Source organism: Eulemur rufifrons, chromosome 29 (assembly GCF_041146395.1).
Source record: "Eulemur rufifrons isolate Redbay chromosome 29, OSU_ERuf_1, whole genome shotgun sequence".
Lineage (NCBI taxonomy): Eukaryota > Metazoa > Chordata > Mammalia > Primates > Lemuridae > Eulemur > Eulemur rufifrons.
In genome coordinates this window covers 48,510,116-48,529,220 of record NC_091011.1, presented here as the reverse complement: position 1 = coordinate 48,529,220, position 19,105 = coordinate 48,510,116, and the positions used below count along the sequence as shown (strand labels likewise).

General features: G+C 34.6%; 2 protein-coding genes across 2 annotated transcripts in view; one reads left to right on the top strand and one right to left on the bottom strand.

Annotated features, from left to right (window-relative positions):
- Window positions 1-14,907, top strand: part of CFAP69 (cilia and flagella associated protein 69) — a 58,671-nt gene extending 43,764 nt beyond the window's left edge. Inside the window, exons 16-24 of the mRNA XM_069461647.1 lie at window positions 1,193-1,274; window positions 3,298-3,490; window positions 4,894-5,031; window positions 6,896-6,972; window positions 8,177-8,374; window positions 12,166-12,252; window positions 13,544-13,648; window positions 14,189-14,308; window positions 14,781-14,907. Coding sequence (XP_069317748.1) covers window positions 1,193-1,274; window positions 3,298-3,490; window positions 4,894-5,031; window positions 6,896-6,972; window positions 8,177-8,374; window positions 12,166-12,252; window positions 13,544-13,648; window positions 14,189-14,308; window positions 14,781-14,849 — 1,069 coding nt within the window. The 3' untranslated portion in view covers window positions 14,850-14,907. The remainder of the gene's footprint in view (window positions 1-1,192; window positions 1,275-3,297; window positions 3,491-4,893; window positions 5,032-6,895; window positions 6,973-8,176; window positions 8,375-12,165; window positions 12,253-13,543; window positions 13,649-14,188; window positions 14,309-14,780) is intronic.
- Window positions 14,908-18,262: 3,355 nt separating this feature from the next.
- FAM237B (family with sequence similarity 237 member B) lies at window positions 18,263-18,688 on the bottom strand. The gene has a single exon (XM_069461646.1). The coding sequence runs from the start codon at window positions 18,686-18,688 to the stop codon at window positions 18,263-18,265; it is 426 nt and encodes a 141-aa protein (XP_069317747.1).
- Between the last annotated feature and the right edge of the window lie 417 nt (window positions 18,689-19,105).

Sequence of the window (19,105 nt, the reverse complement as noted above, 5' to 3'; positions counted from 1 at the left end):
CATATTCTCGATTACTAGTGAGTTTATTTGCCATTTGGAAAGGCTCTTTTTTGTGTGAAGTGCCTATTCAAGTCTCTTGGTCTGTCTTTTTTTATATAATTCTTTGCGTATCTTGGACATGATTCCTTTTCTGTTATTTGTTTGTGAAATGTATTCTGTGACTCCAAGGCTTGCTTTTTTCATTCTCTTCACTCTTTTTTTGTTGAACCAATAGTCTTAATTTTAGTGTGGTCCAATTTATCAATCTTTTCAAGAAGGAGCTATGTTTACGAAAGGGACACAGGAGGCTGACCTCAGCAGGCTTGCAGTGCCTGGGAGGAACAAAGATTAGCCTCTGTTACTATTGACCATTACCACCAGCAATAGCTTGTTCAGCCTGGGAAAACAGTGTAAGTAATCCTGGCAGCAACTTCAATCCTTTACTCCATATGAACTACACAAGCCTAAGCAGGCACTTTAGCAAATAATCTCAACGGAAGAGATGAGATGTAATCAAGAATCATCAAATGTTTGCGATATACCAATACCATGAAAGAGAGACAATAAATGGATAAACTTTGAAGAAAGAGTTACTAGAACGACCAGAAGAGATCTTTAAGAATAATTAATATCATAAAAGCAAAGGAGAATGTTGCATTACAGAAAAGAAATAGGCAGTTATTAAGAAGAATTAATTGATACTGATTAAAAAAGGTAAAATTAAACTATACTGGTAAAGTTTCTTCAGAGTTCTGTTTTTTTAAGTAAAACATTAGCTACTCGATTTAAGGAAATGAAGAAAAAAATGTTCTTTGAAAATGCTTTAATAGAAATAAAACTGGCTGGGTAAGGTGGCTCTCACCTGAAATCCTAGCATTCTGGGAGGCCAAGGCAGGAGGAATGCTTGAGCTCAGGAGTTTGAGATCAGCCTGAGCAAGAGCGTGAACCTGTCTCTCCCAAAAATAGAAAAATTAGCCAGGCATGGTGGTACATGCCTATAGTCCTGGCTACTGGGGAGGCTGAGGCAGGAGGATCGCTTGCGCGCCCAGGAATTTGAGGTTGCAGTGAGCAATGATGACACCACTGCACTCTAGCCCGGGTGACAGAGCAAGACTCTGTCTCAAAAAAACGAACCAAACAAACAAACAAATAAAACCTGCACAAATTGAGTTTAACAATAAATGTCAAATGAATAACTTCTTTTCACTTTAAGGTGCTGCATTTTGGGATGTTATCCTTCAGAGGATTACTTCCTTGAAAAGGAAGGCATTTTTCTCCTTTTGGATTTATTGGCAGTAAGTATGGTTATAGCAATTGTAAGGCAAAGATAAATGTGGCTTTATTAATCTTTTCCAAACTGAGTGCCACATAACACTATTCTAGGAATAAATGTGCCCCCAAATCATGTTCAAATATATTATTTAAGCAAAACATCACCTGGAAATTCATAATCACCAGCATATTAATAGCTCTGAAAATTCCTCCAGTTAAGAAATCATTTTACTTAGATCAGTGTTACCAAATACACATATGCAGAGAATTTATTTTTTCTTTGTACGCCACCAACCTGCTAAGAAACAATTTGTGAAGAGCTAGACTATATCAAAACTCATATTCATGTATTAATAACTTCTAGCTTCTTCTCCTAGTATTAAAAGTTAAGGGCCACATTAGACAAGGAGCAAAGATAAGTATTTTAAAGAACTGTGTATAGTTTGGAGGTAATGTGAAAAAGTCTAGTTTGTCGTGGACTACAATTTTGCAGACTGAGCAGGAGTGAGCATACTAAGCCTTTCAGGAAAGACAGTTGCCATCTAGCAGCTGTGAAAAATGTAACTCCCAGCAAGCCTGAGTTCTAAGGAGGGGGTCCATAGTCAAGATGTTATGGAAGAAAAGTGTAATTTTGTTTCAATAAAATTTTGAAACAAAAGAGATTCTCCTGCAGAGTTCTAGTGTTATCACTGTCTATGGTTGCCACCATTCTTGATTTTGTTAACAGAAGAACAAACCTACTTTGATTTAACAAAGATGCTAAAATTATTTGTATCCTTTAACCTCCCTAAAAGCAAATTAGTTCATTTCTCTGTTTTCGATTTCTTTATCTATAAAACAGGATTAACAATGGTACATACCTCATTGCACTGTTGGAAGGATTAAATGAGTATGTGTGCATGTACATGATTGTGCATGCATACATATATAGTACACACATTGGCACATATTGCTATGTGTTTACTATTATGATTATTATTAGATTGTGTTTAATTCAATTGAACTGGTCAAGTTAGTTACAAATTATAAATATTCTTTAATGAAGTTTTTTATCAACTTCAACCTTTGACATTTGCCTCTTTCTCCTGAAAGTGAAGTATAGGAATAAAAAACTCAGTTGACTGAGGGTTCTGCATAATACACTTCTGCTAAAATATTTATAAAGTGTGCTATGATAATAATTACTGATAATAGTTAAATATTATTGAGAGCTTACTATGTGCCAGGTAATCTCATAGAACTCATAATAACCCTTTGCAGGTAATATTATTATCTTTTATTTTATAAAAGGAAACTGATAAGGTTTGCAATTCAAAAAAAAGTTTACATGTTTCCTTTGCTATAGTCAATTAGCAATATACTGTAAAAGTTAATCAACAAAAAATATTTCACATAGAAGAATTACTGTGTGGAGCCTGTCGCTTTGGATGGAATTTTCTGTACCTAAATTTTGGTTTGCTGAAAACTAGTTGTAGGAAAATAAAGGAAATATTCTTGATAATAAGAGAATGTTTCTTGAATGCTTAAATACTCTTTTATGGATGCTAATTGTCAAAAAACAAAATAATATCTCATTTTATTTTCATATGTGACTGTCACTTGTAATTACCATTGGTTATTCTTTTAATAACAAAGAGATTATAGTTAATATTAATGTCAAATCTTTACAAACCTTCATAAAGCATGTTAATGAGGAAAGATCTTATAATTACAGTGAACTATGTAAAGCACTATTGACTTCACTGAACTTAAAATGAACATTTTCTCTTATTTTTGCAAATCTCCCTTTTCCAACTGAACCAAATCAATTACATTTTTGGTCATAGCATTTTTATGGTTACTTCAGAATTATATTAAGTCTTTTTATTTTTATCCTTTTTAATTTCTAATGTTTGAAAATGTACTCATTACATTGGATATTTTAACAGGAAATTGTCCCGGTGAGTTTAGAAGAAACTGATAATACAAATGTTCCTCTTTTTTTATTAAGGCAATAATTTTTAATATTTATCGCAACTTTTTTCCTTTTCTATTTCCTTACTAAAGTTGAATCAAAAAAAATTCTGTAATCTAATACTCGGAATAATGGTTGAATTTTGTGATAATCCCAAAACTGCGGCTCATGTCAACGCTTGGCGAGGGAAGAAGGATCAGACAGCTGCTAGTCTTTTAATTAAACTGTGGAGAAAGGAAGAAAAAGAACTAGGAGTAAAACGTGATAAAAATGGGAAGATCATTGGTGAGTGTATTTAAAATTGTTAGTAGGAGCGATTAGATGCATTTTTTTGAAAAAGATCTTTAGGCCAAGCGCAGTGTCTCATGCCTGTAATCCTAGCACTCTGGGAAACTAAGGCAGGAGGATTGCTTAAGCTGAGTTCCAGACCAGCCTGAGTAAGAGTGAGACCCTTTCTCTACTAAAAATAGAAAAATTAGCTGAGCATCATGATGCATGCCTGTAGTCCCAGCTACTCAGGAGGCTGAGGCAGGAGGATCGCTTGAGCCCAGGAATTTGAGGTTGCTGTAAGCTAGGCTGACGCCACAGCACTCTAGCTTGGGCAACAGAGCAAGACCCTGTCTCAAAAAAAAAAAAAAAAAAAAAGGGAAATTAAATCCCCTCCTCACTTTCCCCCTTCATATAAAGAATCTTTAAAAGGTATTATTAGAAAAGCGTGAGGACTTTCACCCCTTGGTCTAACTAAAGTTCTTTTCATAAGGGTTTAAAGAACTTGGTCTCGTAAATTCTTAATGAGTGGAAGAAAACTAAATTAGTAGTAGGTTCATATTTTTATAGAATATTTTCAAGAAATGGTATTTGATTATACTATTAACTCAAAAAACTAACAGTGGTTCCTAAAGAAGTTTCTTTGAGTTCCCTGCTTTTAGAAATTGATTCAGTAATATTTCATTTACCAATGAAATTTTGGGATATAAATAGATTACTTGAAAATAATTTTATAGCATTTTGTACATTTCTGTTGATTAATGCTTATACAATTTTTACATGAAAGAATAAATTGTTTTCTAAATAAAAATAAATCAAAAATTCATAAATTTTAATTTCTAGATTCTCAATGAGGATAGAATTATCAGAAATTATAGTTCATTTATTTACATATTCTATAATGCTATATTACATTTTCTAAACCTTTTAAAATTCTTTTGGTTTCATCTAAACTGTTAGTACTGTTTATTTTTAAATGAAAATACTTCCCCTTCTGATGATTCGTATCTTCAATCCATTTTTATTATTTCTGAGTTTTGATCTATAACATAATAAATTAGTTTTATATTTACAGCATAATATATAGAAGCAAAAAGCAAAGGAGGTTTTAGCATTGTTAAACTGACATTATTCAACTTCGAGATCTCAAAATTTTAAAAGTTATTTACATAAAAATTTTACTTTAAAAAGTAATTTTGTGAAATTTTTATATTTTACATAAATAATAAAAATTAAAGCTTTAAGTTTTGCCACCAAGTGGGGAGGAAATTACTGATTATTTATGATTTTGAAAAAGAAAAACCATGTATAAGGCACTATTTTACTGCTATAATTATTTTTATTTATTTTGCTTTCTAGACTAAAATCTAAAAATTAAGTATTTACTACAGTTTTTATCTTTCCCTTCTACCAATGGTTAGATACAAAGAGACCTCTATTTACTAGTTTTCAAGAAGAGCAAAAAATTATGCCGCTGCCTGCTAACTGCCCATCTATTGCAGTTATGGATGTTGCTGAGAATATCAGAGCAAAAATTTACGCTGTATTGGACAAACTAGGTAAGAAGTTGCTCCTCAAATTCACAAGAACCTCTCTGTTTTGCTGAGTATACACATTAATTTTGCTTTGGAGTTCATTTTTCAAACATAGTGAGCAAAGGTTTCTATATACAGAGAAATTTATGTTCCATTGTTACCCCAATTCCCAAACTGCACCCATGACCAAGCAGAATCTCTAGATGTGGAGCCCAGACATCAGTATTTTTTAAACCTTCCCAGTCAATTTCAGTGTACAGCCAGGATTAAGGGCAGTTAGTTTAGAGGATTAGAGTTTAACACTAGCATTCTGAATCATCTGAGTTTTTTAAAGTGCTTGCTTCCTTTTAAGCAAAAAGTCCTCAAACATTAAGCTACTGAAAGTAAGATATCATTGTCTCACCACAACACAGAAAGAATGATTCCTCTTCTAATGGCTAAATAAAGATGACCTGGCAGAGGTTTGTTATAGCGGAAGCCTAGTCACAAACTACTCACAGAAGTAGCTTTTTCATAAATCAAGATGAAATCAAAAGTAACTATTAATATTTGCATGTGTTTTTATAAAATTAAGGTCATTAAATATGAAATGTCCGATTTTGAATCAAAAGTTTATTATATCTCAAACAAGAAGCAGTACAATTAATCAAAATATGCACATAAACTATCAATACAGTTTTGCCATCTTAACGTAGCTTGTTTATGCCAGCAGCAAAGAACCAGGAGAATGAGTAACAATGAAGTCGCAAAAGGCATTTTCCACAGCTTGTTGAGAATTGAATATTTTTCCTTGCAAAGAGTGGTCCAAAGCCTGGAAGAAGTGGTAGTCAGTTGGCATAAGGTCTGGTGAATATGGTGGATGACAGAGAGTTTCTAAGTCCAGCCGCCATAGCGTGAACAGCATTGTGTGTGCAACTTGTGGTTGAGCGTTGTCTTGCAAGAGTATTGGCCTGTCTCTATTGACCAGTCTCGGCTGCTTAATCACAAGAATCCTCATCATTTCGTCCAAATGGTTGCAGTAGACATCTGCTGTAATCGATTGGCCAGGTTTCATGAAGCTGTAGTGGATAATACCAGCACTGGACCACCAAACAGACACCATTAGCTTTTTCGATGAATATTTGGTTTTGGACTGTGTTTTGGCACTTCATCTTTATCTAACCATTGTGCCAAATGCTTGTGATTGTCAAAAAGATTCCCTTTTTCATCTCACGTAACAATATGATGTAGAAATGGTTCGCCTTTATGTCTTGACAGCAAAGAAAGACAAGCTTCAAAAACGATTCATGCAGTGCCCTTCTATCCCCCTTATTTACCTTGCCAATTTGTTTCAAATGGTCCAATATTATTGGAATAGTAACATCAAACGTTGTTGCTAATTCATGTGTAGATTGAGATGGATTCGCTTCCACTACAGCTTTCAGCTCATCATTATCCACCTTGGTCTCAAGTCACCCACATGGCTCATTTTCAAGATTAAAATCACCAGAATGGAACTTCTCAAACCATCAACATGCAATGCGTTCATTAGCCACATCCTTCCCAAACACTTCATTGACATTTGGAGCAGTCTGTGCTGCATTGGTTCCGCAGTGGAACTCATATTCAAAAATAACATGAATTTTTTACTTATCCATGGTTTCACAAAAATTGCTCTAAAAAAATTTTGAAAGATAATCACAAGCCAAATTGTGTGTTTGAAAGAAAGAGGATGTACCTTCACATTAAAATAAAATAAGAAGTGTCAAAGTGAAATGTTAGAGATGTCAAATGTCAAACTTACTACTTAAGGAAATCAGACGCTTCATACTTAATAACCTAAAGCCATATATGACTCTTGGAATCACTTACTCTGTTACAGTAATTCTGTCTTTATAATTTTGTTTAGATTTTGAAAATTTACCTGGCCTATCCACTGAAGATTTTGTCACCCTCTGTATTATACATAGATACCTCGATTTTAAAGTAAGTACCTTTTTAATATTATTATTAAAATCTAGTATGGCAAAAAATTAATTGGGAAATAGACCTATTCACAGTTGTGAGCAATCACCCACATATTGTGTAGTTTTTATTTTCCATTTTGCATCTGATACTGTAAAATATATATTAGATATAAAGAAAATATCCAATCAAATATATTTGGGATAAGATTTCATCCAACTTAGTTTGTAAAAGAAGAGGTACATTATTGATATAAAGCTATTCAGAAGAAGCTAACAGAATTTTTTAAAATACAATTTCTTCTCTTTGAGCCTTAGCATTTGAAATTAAATAAATTATTACATATTTAAATAAATTATTAATACTTATTAAAGTATTTTATTATAACTTTATATCATGATCAAATCTCAGTGTAAGGATATTAAGTTTCTTACCTTGCTGGTTATATTTTTGTCAGTAAATAAATGCTTTTGAAGTTTCAGGAAAGTCTTTTTAAGTAAACATTCTCCTGAAACTAATATTAGTACTATGTATTTGAATGTTGTTAATGAATAAACCTCTATTTTCAAATGAAAACAAAGTTGAATTTTATCCATATCCTAGATACATAAGTTTTTCTCTAATTTTAAATATTCTCAAGCACATTAATTTCTAGACAACTCAGATTATGGGATGGGGAGCTATCAGCGTGATGGAACCATGGAGTTAAAAATTTGAGATACAATTATAATTTGCCTTAGCTAGAAGGTGAGGAGTAGGGCCCTATTTCTCAGAGTACCTGGGTCCTAGGGTCCCCATATAATCCCCATGTTCATTCTCCTACAAGTTCAGCTTGACCTAGCCTTTAATACGGGCTTTAGGGAGGAAAGCAGCAGTAGGTCGGAAAGATGAGAATAAATCAGCAGTTTCAGCAGCTGTGAAAACAAAGCAAGTGTTACAAGCCAAAGGCCAATGATGATGGCAATGAACTATACATAGGTAGTGGAACCTCATCCATGAATACCTTATCATTGAAAAACATTTGGTAAATTACTTCTGAATACTCAACTGTAACTGTTGCCCTAAATCATTCCCAATACACTTATTCCCAAGAAGTAATCTAGGAAAAGCTTAAATGTTGACAAGAGTGACCACTCACATAAGTTTTAGGCAGAAGATTACCTAAAACTGTATCATTTATTTTTGGTTAATGTATCTTTATTAAACCTAAACTTTGTTATAACAGATTGGAGAAATATGGAATGAAATATATGAAGAAATAAAATTGGAAAAGTTAAGACCAGTCTCTACAGATCAAAAAATTTTAGACACTATTACAACAGCATCAGAAAATATTGGAAAGATGGTTGCTTCTCTGCAAAGTGAGATGATTGAAAGCCAAGCACGCCAAGATGTACAAAATGAACAAAAAGCATATGCAAAAGTAAGCCATGTGGAGTGGGGGGTATGAAGAAAGGTTGGTTAATGGATACAAAAATATAGTTAGGTAGAAGGAATAAGTTCTAGTGTTTCAAAGCACAATAGGGCAACTATAATAACAATAAGTTATTGTATATTTCAAAATAGCCAGAAGAGAAGATTTAGAATGTTCCCAACACAAAGAAATGATAAATGTTTGAGGTGATGAATATCCCAGTTACCCCAATTTGATCATTACACATTGTGTACATGCATCAAAATATCACATGTAGCCCTTACATGTGTACAACTATCAATATTATATGTCAGTTTAAAAAGTAAGCCACAGATACCATTGAGGCACAAGATATTAATTTCAGTGTATAAACTAGATTAAGTTATCCATAGAATTCGTCTTATTTGTGAATGTTTCAGCCTTGAGTTATTTTGTGGTTTTTCTCCTACAGTTATTTTAGGTGTCTCTGTGATGTTTTAAAAGAAACCATGGAATTAAAAGCTTGAGATTCCATTACTGTATTAAGTGTTGTTTTATGGCACTATAATTTGAATTTTATAGTCTTACATCTTTAAAAGATAAAGAGATACCTGAGACATTGCCATTTTTTAAAATACCAAACATGATTCCAAAACTTGTGGCCTACTTACATGTATACATTTAACAAATTCTATCTGACAACAGTGTATCTCTGTTGACTATATATATAACCTCACAGAGAGATACAGTTGGCCCCCAGCCCTCACTCTATGATATGCTCTTCCTGACATTCCAACCATAGGCATATCTACTGATCGGCTTCATCCTTACCTCAGTGCCAAAACCTTCACTGTGAGCATTCTATAAATAGAGATAAAGGTCTCTGACTTTAGCTATCAGAAAAAGCCTATCAGAGGATATCTGCCTTTTTTCCTAATTTTATAATATCTAGTATTTAGATATTAAAGAAATAGCCAATGTATGACAAAAGTAAAGTTAGTAAACTAACACATTTTGTACACTTTGTGTTAAAATTCATAGAAAGGCTGTCTTCTGAAAAGGACTTTTGGAATGAAATGATAACATCCCATTTGAGCGACACATGTGCCTGTATTCACCGGGTTGGTGGTGGAAAGGAGTTGGAAGAAATGAAGAATTCTAGACCAGAATGTTCCTATTTAGAAGACAGTTTCAGATATAACCATTGTTATATGTGTGTAGTTTATTCAACACTACTGTATATATAGTGGACAAACTTAAGCCCTTATTTGAAACATCTGGTCTTTCTAGATGTTTAGACGTATACAAAGTATATTAAAAGTAGAGGTAGTAAATACATTTTGTAGATATCCATTTGTTAAAATTCTTATATTGTCTTTGGAAATTAAATGATCAAACTACTTCTTTGAGCAGTACACATTATTATATCTGTGCTGGTTCAGGGAGGAAGGAGGAGAGAACAACGCAAAGGGCTTTGTACCAATGTGTTTATGGTGAGGCAAGATTGACCATTGTTTCTTCTGTCTGTGCATTTTATTTTATTTTGCTACGTATATTACTTATATAAAGGACAAATGAGTCCTAATTTACAAACATCTAGTCTTTCTAGATGTTAAAGAGGTTGCCAATATATGACAAAAGCAGAGTTGAGTAAACTAATACATTGAGTACACTTTGTATTAAAATTCATAGGAAAGACTGTTCTGAAAAACAAGGAAGTGAAATTGTTAAAAATCCCCTCTGAGCATTACAGATGCTTATACCTGTCCACTGAGTTGACAGAAATGGGAAGGGGAAGGTTCTAGGACAGAATGTTCCTATTTAGAAGACACTTTGAGATTATAGTTTTTTTATGTGTGCATGCTGTTTATTCAGTGCCCACTGTTTATTCAGTGCAAATGTGTGTACGGTGGAAAACTTAAGTCCTCTTTGAAACATCTAGTCTTTCTAGATGTTTAAAAGTGCACAAAATATGTTAAAAGTAGAGAGCTAAAGTAACACCCTTTAAGTAATTTTTGTTATTTCATAGTAGTTGTTGAATTTTGGGAATGGAGTTATAAAACGTCATGTCTTGCAGAGTATGCTAACTGTTCACTGGGTGGTGGCGGGAAGGGGGAAGAAGTATGCAGAGAGAAGGGTTCTGTGCCATGAGTTAGTTTAGTTCAGATTGACTAACATGGTTCTGTATGTGCATTTTAGTTAACATTGCTGTGTATTAAAGGATAACTAAGTCCTAATGTTCAAAGTATGTTATAAGTATAGGCAGTAGGCTGGGCACAGTGGCTCATGCCTATAATCCCAGCACTTTGGGAGGCTAAGGCAGGAGGATCACTTGAGGCTAGGAGTTCAAGACCAGCCTGGGCAACATGGCAAGACCCCATCTCTACAAATAAAGTTTAAAAATTTGCTGGATGTGGTGGCACATGCCCGTAGTCCCAGAAGTTCAAGGCTACAGTGAGCTATGATCACACACCACTGCACTCCACCCTGGGCAACAGAGCAAGACGCTATCTCTAAAAGAAGAACAAGGAGAAGTAGTAAATAAAAAAACCTTGTTATAAATTTCCTTTTGTTAGTTTTTAGGAAGAACTGTCTTCTCAGAATTACCTTTGTTAATCTACCTCTTGGAGCTAAATGTAGCCCTATAGTTCATCACTGGAATTGTGGAGGAGAGAGAAGAGGAAGGATGAAGGGAAGGGCTCTTTGCTAGTATCTCCATATCTAGAAGATGGTTTTAGATTATATAACCACAGGTCTATATGTGTACTTTTATTAAAGTACCTGTGTTTATTGTGGACAGAGTTCATTATATTGCAACATCTAAGCTTTATAGATGTCCTGAGGTGATAATGTATAATTAAAAAGTAGAGCTAGTGAATTAGCCAATTTGTAAGTTACCTTTTTGCTATAATTGATAGAAAAAATGCATCTTGGACATGGAAATTATTAAACCACTTCTGAGCAGTGCACATCAGGACTTGTTCATTAGGTTGGCAGCAGAGGGGCAGAAGGAAGTCTAAAGGCAGAGATGTCTGTAGATGTGTTCACATTTATATTTTGATGGTAGCCACTGATATATATGCATTTCTTTTTGCTATACTATAAGAATACATTAAGTAATTAAATGGAAACGTGTCTTCTTGCTAATATTTTAGTGGTATAGATCTGATAATGAATTAGAAACATTAAAAAATATTCTTAGGTTCGTAATTTAAGATTAATGGTATATTCTATACTACCCAAGGGCAGATGTCCTTTGATTATATGTTTAATGAATAAACTGCTGAGAATTACAGACTTTGCAGTTTGTTAGTAGGTAGCTCCCTAGACGGTATCACCATAACAAATTCAGCACTCATAAAATTGCTTGTCTTACTGAAGTTATAAATTAGAAGTAGTTGTACCAATATAATTTTGCCTAAACTATTATCTATGGCTAGCAGGAATCTCTTTTTATTTTCCCCAGTGAATTTGCTATTAAATCATTTATATAGCTTGTCTGGATTGTAACCTGTTTTCACAAGTAGTAATCATGTAAAACAATCAGTCTTGCTGAGAATAATTATTGTTATAAAAATCTTAGTTTTTCATTACGTGTCCTGAAAAGCAGTAAAAACCGTAGCCATATAATGATTGAAGGATTGTTTTCCATTTTAAGGCTTTTGTTTTTAAATTTTTAGGTTCTGTGAATAATCCTTTAACTAGTCAGCCTTAAAATTTACCTCAGCAAAGAGCAGGTGCTTCCTTCAAAATAAGAGCTTTCAAACCCTTTGGTATCCTTTTATAGAAACCAAAATTCTTAATTATCTCTCTTATTTCAGATACAAGCTACACACAAGCAAAGAGAATTGGCTAATAAATCATGGGAAAATTTTGTGGCTAGAACTTCAAACGCTAAAACGTTAAAGGTAAGATTTTTAAAGTATTATGATATCCACAACAAATAACCAACTCTTACAGGGATACTTTTTCAGGAATGAATATTCATTCACTTTTTCCTGGTGACCTTTCTGCACAATACCAACACTGTCCAATCCTCACATGCAGTTTAGGGTGACAACTGAATTTGGTTCAGCAGGGAGAGGCAAGTGTGGTGTTCCTGGCCTACATAAAGAAGGAGATGATAGTGAGGCAGGAATGAGATGGAAAAATGTGCTCTGCTTTCTATTCTGAACCTTCTTATTCTTTGATTTCTTTTCTGTAAGAAGCAAAGGACAGAAGGAGCAACTGTCCTATATCACCCTCTCCCCCAAGTGTTTTCCCCCTCTGTGATCACTGAAAGAAGCATTATATTAAAGCTTAAATGGGAATTTGGGATAAATATCCCTTTGTAAAAAATGTGATAAGCTGCTTTAGCTATAAACTAGAAACTAATTGTAAAAATTTATAATGCTGATTGTTTGAAATATGTGAGAAGTGCCATGGATTTCCAAAGTTTCATTATTTTTCCCCACCTTTTCCGTTAGTACCTTGAATGCTCTTTTACATAATGTTACAGTTCTTTCTTTAGATGTGAAATTGTTAAATGTTAAGTTAGTCCACAAAAATAGTGGAACTATACTAAGATAGCAAAATCAAAGATAGCCATCTGTACAAGCTCACTCAAGGTACCAAGAATCCCCCTTTTCACTAAAAGTTCCTCCCAACTTTACTTACAAAATTTCCTCCTAACTGCCTGTATTTTTAAGGAATGGTTAATGAAAATCAGCCCCTTTCCTACAGATTATTTGTTATCCCACATTTCACCTATTTAGTGCCTCAACTACTGAGCTTGAATGTAACTGTAATGAGTTATATAACTTCTATTATTGTAAATGTTTAAAACATAAGTGTGTTGAATTAGTACTTAATTTTGCTATGTGCATCACCTGATATAAATTTAGTAGCTTATTAAATTATGTGCTAAAAATTGAACCTGATTTCCTCAGGACCTGCTGCATTCCTTGGTCATGTATGGCCAATACCTCTGGAAATCTCAGGAACATTTTTAGTGTTTTTTGGTATCTTCCTCAATGTACAAAGGATTTAACTTACTAATAACTGTCTTAGACTAAATGAGTAAATGCACATTTCAGGGCTACCTAATAAACAGCCAAAGCATAAGCCAAACACGATTAAATGTACTTTTCATTGTAAGTACCATAGTTAATGCTTTAATAGCAATTAATATTATTATCTTTCTAATTTAAAATTCTGCAGAAAGCAAAAAGGCTTCAGGAAAAAGCTATAGAATCCTCTAGATACATTAAACGACCACAAAATGCAATATTGCACCAGACAGATATTAAAGGCCTTAACACAACGGTAAGATTATTTTTTTCTATAACGTTTTCTTAATAAATACTCAATTTAGGCCCCCAAACTGTTACTTCTATTGGATTTTTGTCTCATCTTTTCCTTTTGCTATTCAGATTTCACATTGTTAAGAGATACTTATCTCCAAGGTACATCCACTCTTGGTTTGCAGCAGGCCCAGCCCTCTGGGATTCCTAAGAAACTTCTACAAACACTAGTCAGTGTATCTATCTTTATATCTCTTTGACAGAAAATGTGCAGTGCCTCCTCTGTCTGGCAAGTAGATCCATGCCATATGCCAGTGTTCCTGGTGTCTTCTGCTGGGTATAATTTTCCCCGGGTTACAAGGCTGATAAGTAATAGAAGTAGAATAAAAACCTGCTTTTCCTGTTTCCAGAGCCCTTATCTTTCCATTATGCCATACTGTCTCCTACTTACTCATATGTATATTTTGTGTCTTTTCCAAAGTAAGCTGAAGGATGAATGGGTTTTTCTCTTATTGAAAATTTTGCAAGTAGACTCACAGATACTTACCTTTTGCATTTTTAGGTACCCTCTGGTCCAGTAGTAACAGTGAAAAGCACTCCTGCCCGATTACTAGGAGGACCTCTGGCTGATACTGAGCTTGCTCTTAAAAAACTGCCCATTCGAGGAGGAGCCTTTCAGAAGGTGAAAGCAGTTAAAATTGTGGATGAACCAAAAAAGAGTATTCCTACATAATATACTCTAGAAACTTTTTGAAATAAAGTCTGCTTATTATTTTTTAGTTAAATATATCTTTATATGTAAATACAAAGCAAATATTTTAGTAAAATACTATAAAAAATAAAAGTCAGGACATATAATTTATTTTTATTGAAAACATCAACATATAATATCAGAAGAGTTGTCATCAATTTCTTTGGAAAGACGACCAGTTCTCTTAACTGAAATTGTAAAACGTAGTGTATCGGTTAGAACTCCTTTGGTTGCACATGGACTACTCCAAATAGTTTAAGCCAAAAAAATTTTTTTACAGGCTCTGAATCTACCACATCTAGGATTAATCTAGACCACAGGCATTGTTGGATCTAGGAACTAAAACTATATGAGTAGGATCTTCTCCTTTCCTAGCAGCACCTGCCTTACATTATTCTCTCAGGTTCATATCCAGTGGAGAAGAGTATATCGCTGTCTCTCAACAGTTTCTACAACTGCATATGCATCTTGAGACCCCTGATCGGCCACATTCCCACTCCTGAGCCATTCACCATGACTTTGGCCAGATCCGCGTACGGCCTTACTGCTGGAGCCAGAAGCAGGCCAACCCCGTCCAAAGCATTTGAATGGAATTGGGGAATCAGGGTAACTGTTACCAGAAGTATGTATTAATGCTGGGCAGCAAAATAAACAGTAACTCTGCAACAAATATGTTGGTCAAAGTAAAATAAGTTATCTCTACTATAAAAACCAAATGTTAGTCATGAGCTAAAGAGTAAAAATGAAATGTAAAAATAACAGCTGGTTTTACCCTTAATATATAAATATGCAAAGCAAACTCTAATGCTATTTCTCTTCTTTAATAGAGAAGGGAAAGGGAGAGTAGGGGAAGTGTTTTCCTTCCTTTGGTGGTGAAGGTATCTTACCAAAGAATAGGAGGTAGATGCCTTAATGCTGAATGTAGAGCAAATCCATGTCTCTGGATGCTATTATGAGGTTTCCATGTCCTGTCTTCATCCCCATCACACCCCTCCTCTAGCCAGGAAGCCACAAAATTGAGTTCATGTCTAAGGCTGGGAGAGGCAAGAACCTGTTTTCTTAAACAGGAAAATAAACTGTATTTGAGTCTAGATTCTAGGCCCATAGAGTGCACTCAGCAGTGTACTGGTAAATGTATAATAACTGGCTCTCCAGAGGGGAAGCCTTGATTGATAGCATTTGCCAATTTGCATGGTATAAATACTTCCACTATGACCAATTTCAAGCTACTGACCTGATGCCATGGAATACAAAGTTGGGAAGAGATGCAGACATTCCATTTTCATTATTAGGTAAGAGCAGGCTCTATCACCCCACTGGCCCACCTTTCCCTACTTCCTCTTTCCTCCTCCTCCTTCTCCTTTCTGAACTCATATTTCTCTAGGAATTTTACATTATCCTCTCTGTGAGGGTAGTAGCTTTTTCACTGAGGGGAGAAGTTTCAACTATTTTTTAGTTCTAATTAGAATGAGTTGCCAGTTCACCTTTGGCTCGCAGCCTCTCACCCTGGCAGAGCTGCCCAGGCCCCATGTGGCCCACAGGAGTAGATATAATAATATGCATCAGTTTATCAGTGATCTTTGTTCTCTCTTGAATCCCTCTCTTTACTACCACCAACCCCCAAAAGATATTAAAAGGCATAATGTGTTCCTTTCCTTCACAGGAAGTCCTAAGCATAAAGATTTCCATGTAAAAAGGGGCGTTACTAAAACACAGGAATGGATGTGGGTAGGGGCATGCAATGATGAGATACTCATAGAAAAAGCACCAGATGTATCTCAGGTATACCTTAGTTTATACCCAGAGTTGATATGAAGTGTCCATGGTTAATAACAAGGAATCTTTGCCCCATTTTGTACACCACAAGCACATTCCCCAGATTCTAAGCCCCCTGGGAACAAAATAGAGACCGTATCTCATTCATTATTGTAATCAACATCTCAGTAAACAAATTACTGGATAAGTGTGATGGTAGCCTCAGCTCCTGTTAACCTTTCCCTTGAGCTCTGTAAATGCAGCAAAGTACTGGTGTCACATTGCACAGGAGAGAATCTGTTGTAGTATGAATACCTACAAACAGTGCTGTACAGCGTGGTAGCCTTTGTGAAAACCCGTGGGACAGATTTCTTTTTTTTTTTTTTTTTTTTGAGACAGAGTCTCACTTTGTTGCCCAGGCTAGAGTGAGTGCCGTGGCGTCAGCCTAGCTCACAGCAACCTCAAACTCCTGGGCTCAAGCGATCCTCCTGCCTCAGCCTCCCGAGTAGCTGGGACTACAGGCATGCGCCATTATGCCCGGCTAATTTTTTCTATATATATATTTTTAGTTGTCCATATAATTTCTTTCTATTTTTGGTAGAGAGGGGTCTCACTCTTACTCAGGCTGGTCTCGAACTCCTGACCTTGAGCGATCCACCCGCCTCGGCCTCCCAGAGTGCTAGGATTACAGGCGTGAGCCACCGCGCCCGGCCCAGGGACAGATTTCTATTGATTCTTAGTCCTAGAAAAGGCCAGGCCTCTCATGAACATGTGGTTTGGTTTTTCTTATAAGTATGTGAATCTTGAAACTGCTTATGAGTCCCTCTTCACTTTGAGAAATGGAAAACAGACCAAATTTACCGGTACCCTTTATCAAAGATACTGGCTTTTATAACATGTACTCAGAAGTATTAATCTAAACCATAACTCCATATTGCTAGTTTCCTGTCTTCACTTCCAATCATTCCAATATCCTCATCTACTTCATGTTATCCTACTGTTTGGTATATTTCTTTAAATCTTCGTATCCTTTTTGGAATAAGATGTGAGATATAAATAGGTAATATAAAAGACAAACTGAGCTAACACCTAAAGACAAAAATTCTATCAAATTGCACTTTACTAAAATGAACTTTCTTACTGCCTTTTTGTTTGTTCCTTTTTCAAAATGAAAACAATAATGAGAACACAAGTTTTTAGTCCTCAATGCATAGAAAAATACTTTAATATATAAGATGGCTTGATAATGAAAAGCACATTTCAGAAGGCACACAGTACACTACATCAAGATGAAATATTACTTTTTAGGATAATACTGCCAGTTTGGCACAGTTTTAAAGTCAATATTAATGTACAAGAGACCTTATAAATTAGTTATAATTTTCCATTGACTATTAAAAATATATCACATTTGCTTTTAAGTGATATTTTCTTTAAAACAAAGACACTTTACAGAGACTTCTAAATTAGAAATTATTGACAAATTACCTGAAAGGATGGGAATGATAATTCAACAGCAATAAAGCAATTACATACCAACAAAAATAAAACCTTGATCGATATTAAAGAATTAGAAATAGTTTATAACTACCACAGGAAATATTTGACCTCATAAACACTGACAGAATTAAGCTTTCAGGTTGGTATCATCTTGCTTGAGGTATTTTCTGTGTTTTCCATCTTAAATGTAATACTCATGTTTTGTAAAATCCAGTCCTGTAAGATCTGAGCGGAGAAATTGTTAATATTTATTATAATATGACTCTTAAGATTCCCCCTTTTATGTAGCCCTATTGAAAAGATTAATTTTAAAATCCCAAATACATGTCTGATGTTTTAAAAATGTCTTCAAATGTAATATGAATAATTATAGGATTAAATGGCTTTCTTATGAACTATTCATGAGGAAACAATAAGAATAATTTTAATGAGCTACAAAATGTATTATATTCCATGATCATTTAGAATCAGGTATTTGTATATCAGACCTCCCATGGTCTCTAAATAATATAAGCAAAAATGAAAAATCAAAGCTTATCATATTAGAAAAAACTGAATATGGCAAATTTGCTAGCTTGTTGGATAAACTTAAAAAAATCACAAGGATTAAAAATTGAAATTTAAAGAAAACTAAACTTTTTCTCTTAAATACACATTTAAATTGCCTCCTGTTATTTTCTGTGGAAAATTATATTTGGGAAGCATCACCTGTCTTCTGCCCATTCCATGAGATCTTGAAAGCAAACAGTCTACATACATGTCCCAGAAATCCTGAGCTATGTTTAAGAAGACATTATAATGTCCAGGCCTCTGGGATTTTTGCAAGAACAACATGAAATTCCAGAAAGCATCCACATTGTGCTCTATCTTGAGTTCCTTGAGATCTATCAATGTCAAAGAACAAGCTTTCCAGCACTGGAAATCAATGTCTTCGGTGATCCCTGGGCTGATGTTGGCAAGCACTCCCTTTTGAAATTCAAAATCAGCATTAACCAGATTGATCAGCACCATGCAGCCTAGTCGCAGGTAGAAGCATCTTCTTGTGGCAAGACCCATATTCTATAAAGAAAAAAAAAAAAGAGGGATATTTTTAACTTAATTCAAGTACTTCATCTAAAAATTACTTGTTTTTGATCAAGCCAAAATTGCCTACTATGTATTTGTTAGTTTTCCTCTAAGTTGCTAACTTTCCTTTGAAAAGGATATTACAATTCCAATTTGATTACCAATGTTCTGATAGAATCTTCAGGAGCCACTGAAATCCAACACATCTTTATAAAAATGTGATAGGTTCATTTCATCACAGACCTTTAAAGCGGGAAGAAGCCTGAAAGAGCATGTGTTTCAATCTTCTCCCTTTACAGATTAGAAACATTCTCAGTGATGTGGTTCAGCAAGTTCTCAGCTCTCCTGACTGCCCATCCAAGACTTCCCCAACAACACATTCCAACTAAGTGGATCAAAATGCGTTCC